Source organism: Pleuronectes platessa, chromosome 12 (genome assembly GCF_947347685.1).
Source record: "Pleuronectes platessa chromosome 12, fPlePla1.1, whole genome shotgun sequence".
In the NCBI taxonomy this organism is placed as follows: Eukaryota; Metazoa; Chordata; class Actinopteri; order Pleuronectiformes; family Pleuronectidae; genus Pleuronectes; species Pleuronectes platessa.
This window is the reverse complement of record NC_070637.1, coordinates 15,305,527-15,314,347: the sequence shown is the minus strand read 5'-3', so window position 1 is coordinate 15,314,347 and position 8,821 is coordinate 15,305,527. Positions and strand designations below refer to the sequence as shown.

Sequence of the window (8,821 nt, the reverse complement as noted above, 5' to 3'; positions counted from 1 at the left end):
CCCAGTGCTTTGCTCTCAGGAGAGAGACCCGCTCTGTTGTCTGTGTAACTCAAGAGGTGTTGTCGTTCACACCCTCCATCCCCACGGAATACCCCAGTGACACGTTTTTAATATCGGGTACTGTACGAGAGCGGCACGCTGTTGCATCACAGAGACTTTGTGAGCATGACACAGGCTTTGAAAATTAAATATGGTTTATCATCGGTCATGCTAAATATAGAGGATGATGAAGGACAACGTGACGGATCTCCCATCTTGAGCTTGCTTTATCTTTATTATTTTTCTGCAGGCCCTTTTGATCTCGATCAGATCAAGGAGCAGCGGTTTGATTCCATTACTATATGTAATAAAAATATCAAAGACTTTCCCCTCTTTGTAGTCATCTTTAATTATAGAGAATTTTATTCAACATGGCAACATAATATATAATGAATCCCCATTAGCAGATGTGGAGAGGAGCAGTTCTTCTCTTTTACTCTTTCGTCCGGAGTATTCTTTCTGAAGCTGAAGGAAAATGATCATGTTATTCTTTGTGCAATCAGCCATAACTACGTGAGAGGCTCCATAACCATCTACATCATCAACCTGCATCGGTCGCGGAAGAAAATCAAGTTAGCGGGAACGTTACGGAACAAGACGGTCCATCAGTACCTGCTGCAGCCCCACGGCGCTGACGGACTCGGAGCCAAGTGAGTAACACACTCTCAACGCACACAGACAAATACACACAAGCTGGCATTGAGTAATGGTTGTCTGTGCCGACAAAACTGGGGTCTTCTTCTTCTGACTGGTTCCCTTCATCATTCACACAAATGCACTGGTCTGGGGACACACATGAGTCTTCAAGTCCGGTTGTTGCTTTTATAAAATAAAGGAAAAAAGGTCAAAACAATAATTACGATTTGAAAACCGTCGGGATGAGGAAAAGGGATAATGAGTTTTCACAACAGCTTCACGGGTCTTAAGCAATTTTATTTTGCATCCATTAAACATTCATCCATAGCTGCAGTGAATGGATTTCTAGAGAACGGGTCTTGAGCTGTATAAATCCCATCGGGTCGTGTTGTGAATACGTACCACAACACATGCTAACATACACTTAAGCTGTATTTATCTACATTGTAGTCGCATTAAGTCATAAAAGTGTTATTGAACTATTTAAGTGCTACATTGATTTTTCCTTTATCGGTGAAGAACTGTTAAGGCTAGCTATTAATTCACATAGTAATAACATATTGCACTGCTATACCGAAACTCACCAACTAAGTTATCAAAGCTCCTGCCACAGAGAGACACCAATTCTGTGGGAAACGCTGTGTGCTTTAACCGTTTGGCTGCCAGAGTTCTCCCTGTCCTGTTATTCTGACTCCGACTTAAGCCTCAAATCCTGGAATAACAGGACTGTGTGTGTGTGTGTGTGTGTGTGTGTGTGTGTGTGTGTGTGTGTGTCTCTCGGTTCGTCTTTGTGTTATACGATACCTACAAACGGCCTTAATAGAGGCTCAGCCATGATCCTTCAATAACAGCGTAATGATGGAGGATGTTTTAGGAATTACAACAGGATCGTGAGGCAATTAATAAGAGAGTAAGTTAACGACGGACCTTTTTCAGGCCTTAAGTGCTTCCTGTTGCCACACGCAGCGCAGGGACACTTTTATGAAAAATTTAGCAAGACCAGATGTCTATAAATTTGAGTAGTAGGTTCTTTCTTTATATCACTGGCCAAGTTTGCAGGTCTTTGAATGTCGATAGCAAGTCTTGTGTAATTCTTTGATTCATAACTTTTCGTATTGAGAAAAGCTTTATTCAAGTTGTTTTACTGAATTTCAGGCTCACGTCAAAATATCCAGACGTTTGGCCTCAATCCTCAACTTTATGATATAATAAAAAAGGTGACTAATAACAAGCCCTGCTTCAAGTTCAAAAGCTGCAAATTTAAGGTGACACTAGTGTATAAATACTGTTTAAGTTAATAGGTGAAATTTATAACGTGATCATGAACCCCAAAATACGGTACTTAAACACCATGTTTTATGGATAAAGGTAAACGATGGAATTTGAAATGGGTAAAATAAATCAAGCAAAATTATTCGTTATATTTTTCTACTGACTTTATTCCCCGTATTAATTACAGTACTGACTTTTTGTGACATTGTCTTTATATTTCGCTGATGATGGATTTGTGTGCCCAGTTCACTACAATTTACAACAACTGGATGCAACCACTCTGCGGCCATAATTCTTATGTTTTGTGTTTTTGCTATGGTAAAACTACTAATGAATATTAGTGAAACTTTCAGGAATCAAAAGAATAAAAGCCCTGCAGCATCTCACTCTGTTCCCCGTGCAAGTGAGAGAGTAGAGAAGGTTTTCCATTTAACCGAGCAAGGCTGAATATGAGTATTTCACAGTCCGCAGCATTTTTCACTCACATCACTCTACATCTAGTTTGTGCCAAAATCGACCCTTAAGGAAAATAAAGCAATAACTTACTTCGTTTTGACACTACTGTGAAATCAAGTTGTTGAATACACAGTATTATAGCAACAATCAATTTAAAAAATATGATAAATTAGAATATGTGAAATAATAATTTAAACAATTTGAACTTGAAAACCTTGCTCCAAGGAGGTTATGTTTTCATTTGGGTTTGTTTGTTTTCTGTCCGTCTGATAGTTATTATCATGACACTAAAACTACTTGACAGATTTCAATGAGACTTGGTGTAAGATTGCAGTATGGGTCGGGAAAGAATCCAGTCAATTTTGGTGAGGATCCAGATCCGGGGCAGATCCAGGATATTTTTTCTCTTTCTTAAACATTTTGAGATAAGGCGTTTTTCAACATTTTCATTGATTCTCAGAGAATAATTCATGGATCTTGATGACGACATATCAGGGATGTTTTATTTAATTATGAGTGTGTGAAATTCGGTGCAGATTGGAGTAAAAATCCAGATCTGAGTGCCATTCTAGCTTGTAAAGATTTTGTAGTTCAAACACGGCAAATATATAATTTGCCTTAACATTTACTATTTCCGTGCAGTTGGCTCCAAGAAACTGGTGTGGACAAATAAATTAGCTTTCTCTCATTGATGCAGATTCCCCCCTCACAAATTCAGGTTTTGCCTCCATGCAGTTGTGACTTTGCAGTTTTGTAGCAGCAGCACCCCCTAGTGACAACTGACAAAATCATTACCCTGACACACTGAAGCCAAATCTCCATCCACCTCCCGGCCTAATCTTTCCGTCAGACATGTTTTACTCTGACTGAGCTAACGCGGTCCGTGTTTCCCGTCTCCTCCTCTTTGCAGACACGTCCAGCTGAACGGGGAGAAGCTGCTCATGTTGGACAACGAGACGTTCCCCGAGCTCAAGCCCAAGACGCTGAGGGCTGGACGGACCATCGCCATGCCCCCCATGACCATAGGCTTCTACGTAATCAAGAACATTAACGCGTACGCCTGTCGCAGATAACACAGACCCCCTTCGCTGCTGAGATACGGACTCAAACCATCAACCCTCTGTCAGCTTGACTAACAGCTTCAAAAACAGTGTGGCTCTTCATTTGTCCAGGAAAACAGAATTAGGACTCAGGACTTTAGGACTCTTCAGTAGAGTGGACACATGGCTTGAGTACAGCTGAGTCCTCAGCTTTAACAACAGCCTCTTCAAACCTTTATTTCAACGGTAATATCTTTACCATCCAAATTCAAATAAACTCAGCCCTTCCCTTCCCTCCTCGTTCCCTCCTCCAGCAAAGACAGATTTGCCCACGACACACACACACTGGGCCGCACTGAACACTCATCAGTTCTTTTCACAGGCAGTTCCTCATATGCTATAAGATTTATATATGTATAGACAATGGTTGTTCTATGTCTGTGTATGAAGTTTATGTTTTGAAGTTAAAGAAAAGGTCGACAGTCTTGGACTTGTTTAAGCTAATGTTTTTTTGTTGCCTCCGCCACGGAACTTGTGTTTTTTAACCCTTGTCCATTTGTTGGTTGGTTAGTTTGTGTGTTTGTATGTTTATTTGTATGTGAGCAAGACTACACAAAAACAACACCACGGATTTCCACGAAACTCGGTGAAAGGATATGGTGTGGGTAAGGGAAGAAACCATTCAATTTTGGTGCGGATCTGGAACGGGGAGCAGATCCAGGATCTTTTTTTCCCCCTTTCTATGATTGTGTTTAAGGGGACTGTTGGGCCTTGGCGGAGGTATGCGCTCTACTGATTACAACTCAAGTTATCTCTGTGTCTGCTACAAGCCTTTTCTAATCTTCCATTGACAGAAAGAGAAAACTTTGTGCCGGCAGCGTCTCTGAGGCACAAACACAAACACACACACACACACACACGTCACATTTAGTTTGAGTTGATGCTTTCCACAAAGACAAAATGCCGAGGTATGAAGGTGGTCAGTCCGGGACTAACCAAGTGTTGTGTGTGTCTGTGTAAGTGTGTGTGTGCGTCTATGCATGTGTTCAATTGATAAAAGCTACTGATGTGTCTGTCCAGTCATAAGGTATACATTTCTTTCCTTCGCCACATCACAGTGGCTCAAAGGGAAATCTGTTTCTTTCAAAGGCTGTGTTTTTGCGTTATTTTTGCTTGTTTTTGTGCGTTGTTGCTTTTCTGCTGCAGGTTTCAATTTAAATCCAGAGTAATGTGTCGCTGGTGCTGCTTTGCATCAGATCCGCAGCCGAAGGACAACGTGAACCCGTCCACAACATCTGTCCCCACGTAGCCCACGTCCACACAAAATGTGGGTTTTTGCTTCAGATACGAAAATCCAGTTTTTCAGGTTTAGTTGAACGTATCTCACTATCTCTCCAGTGTGATCTCACCGTTTATAATCCTCTCATGCTGCTAGTTTTTGAAAACATACGTTATATATTTTACATAATTGTGTACAGATTTACTGTTATATATTATTAGAAAATGTTTTGTACATAAAAAAAGACTATTGGAAATAAGGGATTTAAGCTTCATATGTTTATTTACAAACAGTATAATTTATATGAATAAATACATTGTCTTTATATTTCTTTATTTTTAGGACTCAGTTATGTTAATATGCCCCAACTGTAAAGCAACATTTAAAATAGTTTGAAGAGCGTTTTCATTATGAGTAATTTGCAAATGTCACGGGCACAGGCGTTTTATGTAATTCCATTAGAATGATCCATAACCCTGCATTATGCATAACAACCTCTGCATTTATTTGCATTTTATATCATAATTTTTTTACCATTTTATAATGAGCTTGTTATTCTCTGAACCACAGAATGAGTAAAAACAGGACAATGATATCATATTTGTAGATGTCCATGGAGGAAGACAAAGCAGGAGCCTGAACGTGTTAAACAAAAATAACATTTGTTCTCTGAATGTGTTATAGTTAATGTAGAGATGTTTATATTTCTGTTGGAGAGCATTATTTTAATATGTAAAGAGTTTACATTGATAATAAACACCTACAAATACCTGAAAGGTTGTATAATTCTTAAAACACCTATATTAAACTCACTGTGCTGAAAGTTCTACTTGTGTGTGAGCAGTTGAGGCCCATCACGTGAATTAACATTGAGTATTGCAGCCGGACTGGACATTAGACAGGAATTTGCAGAGGCACATGGTGACAAGAAGAAGAAGAAGAAAGAGACGCGAAAGATGTGATTTGGTAGAAAAGCCGAAACGCTCTCATGCAGAAAGAAGCTACAAATGAAATCCGTCTCATTCTAGAAACGTTCTCAAACAAAGGTAGTGGAGGAATGGCGTTAGCATTGTTCGCTCGCTCTTACACACACATGCACACACTGTGGAAGCGGCCGGAGCGAGTCTTTGTAGTGGGAAGAGAGCTGTCTTGTCACTGCACGAGGGAGCTGCTGATGGGAAACATGAAGCCGGAGTGGGGTAAACCTCCAGACCTCAGCTTTGGCCCGGATAGACTAAAACCTGGGCCAGATCTGGCTCGGTGTCTGCTGATGCATCTGCTTGCTGGGATCCTGCAGGGAGATGAAGGACTACTTAGATCTTGTGCTCTGCCCCGATAACGCTAAAACGCTCGCTGCTCGAGACCCTTCACTTCCTCCCAAGGCAAGCAATGGCGCGCGAAGGACTGCACGGCGAAAAACCGCACCGCAAAAACTGCAGGGCGCAGATTGTTACCCTGAAAGCAAGGCGGGCTCGAGCTTCATCCGAAGTTTCACGACTGTGAGTCATTAACACTGGCGACCCTTCAAGAGCTTTGATCCAAAGCATGTACCTTTAATTATATTTTTGTTTTAAGTTCCACTCATGGAAAATTGGCTCTCTGCTTTTACGTCAGCGACAGAAATGTCTGAACTCCTCCGTTCACATGTGGTTCATTTTAAGCGAGCCGACATTGTTGACATGTAAGAATCAAACCAGGCTCATTAACACCTGGTCCTCTGAATCGGTCTAAGCACTTTTAGATGAATGTGCCGACATGCTTTATTTGTAAAGTGCGTACGAACCTGGAGGAGACATGTTCACGTACAGAACCTTGAATCGAGCTGGACTTTCTCAAGAAAATTGCTTGAAATCAGTCGTCAGGTCGAGTTTGAAAATCTCTCCGATCAGCTACGTTTGATACGGATGATAGAAACTGTGCTTCTCTACGAGAGCAAAACGTTAACTACATTATTACAGGTTCGAAAAAAAACTGTAGCTGGTTTGTTCCCTGAGTGAATTGAGCCGGTTCAACCTGCAGAGTAAAGGGTTAACAATCACTGACCTGGGTAATAACGAGGCCTCTGTGAACCTCCCGACGTTCAGCTCAGGATCTTATCAACTCAATCTATGGAAAATGGTTTGGATCACACAAACCTGGTTCGTATAAACCCTGAACCCTGTGATAACAACCGACCTGCGTCACTTCCTCTGACAGAAATCGAATTGTCTGCTGATGCAGGAGGACGCGACGTGTCTGGTGTCTGGCCACGTCTGCGTGACAGCGCCTCCTTAGCGGAGGTAACTGTTACCCAGGCCTGCCCAGCACTGTTTACACTCAGTGATTCATTTTGAGACATGCAAGGTCCCCATGCCGTTTTAGCAAACACTGAGGAGTCCGTGATGTTTACTCTGTATATACAGGAGTCAGCTTAAATAAGGCTTCCACGAACGCTGGATCCCTGAAAACTGATGGACTTGATTAGACTCTGGCCCACGACGACGTACAACTCTTGGCATTTTGGACCATTTTGACCCATGAAAGGTTAATAAAACATAAATATTTATGTTGCTATGGGGTTCCATGCTCCGCTCAGAAGCCGAGCACACAACCAGTGCAGAATATTATGATACAACACAGATATGTTGAAGCCATCGAAGCAGTCCCTGAGAAACAGCCTGGTGTTTGGTGAGTGTGTATTTGGGAATGTTGCATATGCAGCATGTGTGTGTCTCCTACAAGGTGTTCCCTTCTCTCCAGCATTCACACAGGATCTGTCCAATGTCTTAATGATGCAGGAAAACATGTTTCAACTATCCATTTTATTATGGGCTGCATAATGCTCTGTTCAGTAAGATAGAAGAAAATTGATCTTACAAATCTGGATGTTGTGCAAAGACTGAGTTGGATATTTGGAGAAAGACCAACAAGAGAAAAGGTTCTTTCAGAGTTTCAGCGGCTTTCAAAAAGTCCTAAAACCATAATGAATTAAATTTAGGTGCAACAGATATGAAGGAGTCTCAGAATTACTTACACTTCTCCATTAGTAAAGATAAGGTGACAAAGCCAAGTGGAGAATAGGCCTAGAAGCCCCATGTTATCTCACAAACTGCAGACAGACAGTACATCCATAGTCTTTACAACACGCCACCAAAACAGTTAGCTTAAAAAACTCACATATTACGTTATATTTAAACAAATCTAAGACTTATTAAGGTCTTAAATACAAACAATTAAATTGTCGACTTTGGAGATTCTTTTGAATCCATTTATAGATATGTAATAGTTGTGTGAGTACATTTGGAATTTGTAGTGATTTTTCTTTCTGTGTGTGTGTGATTTCACTTTTTCTTTTCTTTTTTCCACATGTTTTCTTTATGTAATACAGAAAGAAGACATGTTTGTAAATTATGAATGATTGCTTGAATGTTTGTTTGTATGTATGTATGTATGTATGTATGTATGTATGTATGTATGTATGTATGTATGAACAAATAACTGACGCAATAGTGAGTTGGAAGTTTACTGTGAATTTCTAATATACCATCAGTCCCTGATTTTTTTTATCACTTTCTTTAACATTGGTTTCTTGACATTTTCTATGATTTCTATGGGAATAATTTATATATTGACTAAAATAATCAGGTATATGTAGTGGACTGATAGTTAGTGAGTGTGTGAGATTTAGTGCAGCTTGATCGATTGCCATTCTAGCTAGTTTCATGTTTTTATGCACAGCATTCATATATAATATATAATATAGTTCAGTGGGTAGAATTTAGTGGTGAAGTGGCATGTTGTAGCTGAGCACCCCTCACCTCACCCTCCCCTTCCAAAGATGAAGGAGAACTTGTCAAAGACTTAGGTTGTCATAAAAACTCAAAAGATGTTTAGTTTGTCCAATCTGGGCCACTGTAAAAAAACACATAGCAGCCTCCATAGAGAGAAGCGGCTCCTGATGTAAATATAAAGTATTTAAATATAAAGGGCCAATTCTAGGGTTAACAAAACAACAATTCTTACAATTTAGATGAACCACACTAGTGAAAACATCACTAGGATATTTCATGCGTTATGGGAATGAAATTAAATATGATTCATAACTTTAACCTTTTTGATG

General features: G+C 40.2%; 1 protein-coding gene across 1 annotated transcript in view; it reads left to right on the top strand.

The window, feature by feature from the left end:
• hpse2 (heparanase 2) overlaps positions 1-3,476 on the top strand; it is a 53,862-nt gene extending 50,386 nt beyond the window's left edge. Inside the window, exons 11-12 of the mRNA XM_053436646.1 lie at positions 543-689; positions 3,314-3,476. Of these exons, the coding sequence (XP_053292621.1) occupies positions 543-689; positions 3,314-3,476 (310 nt within the window). The remainder of the gene's footprint in view (positions 1-542; positions 690-3,313) is intronic.
• The last annotated feature ends 5,345 nt before the right edge of the window (positions 3,477-8,821 follow it).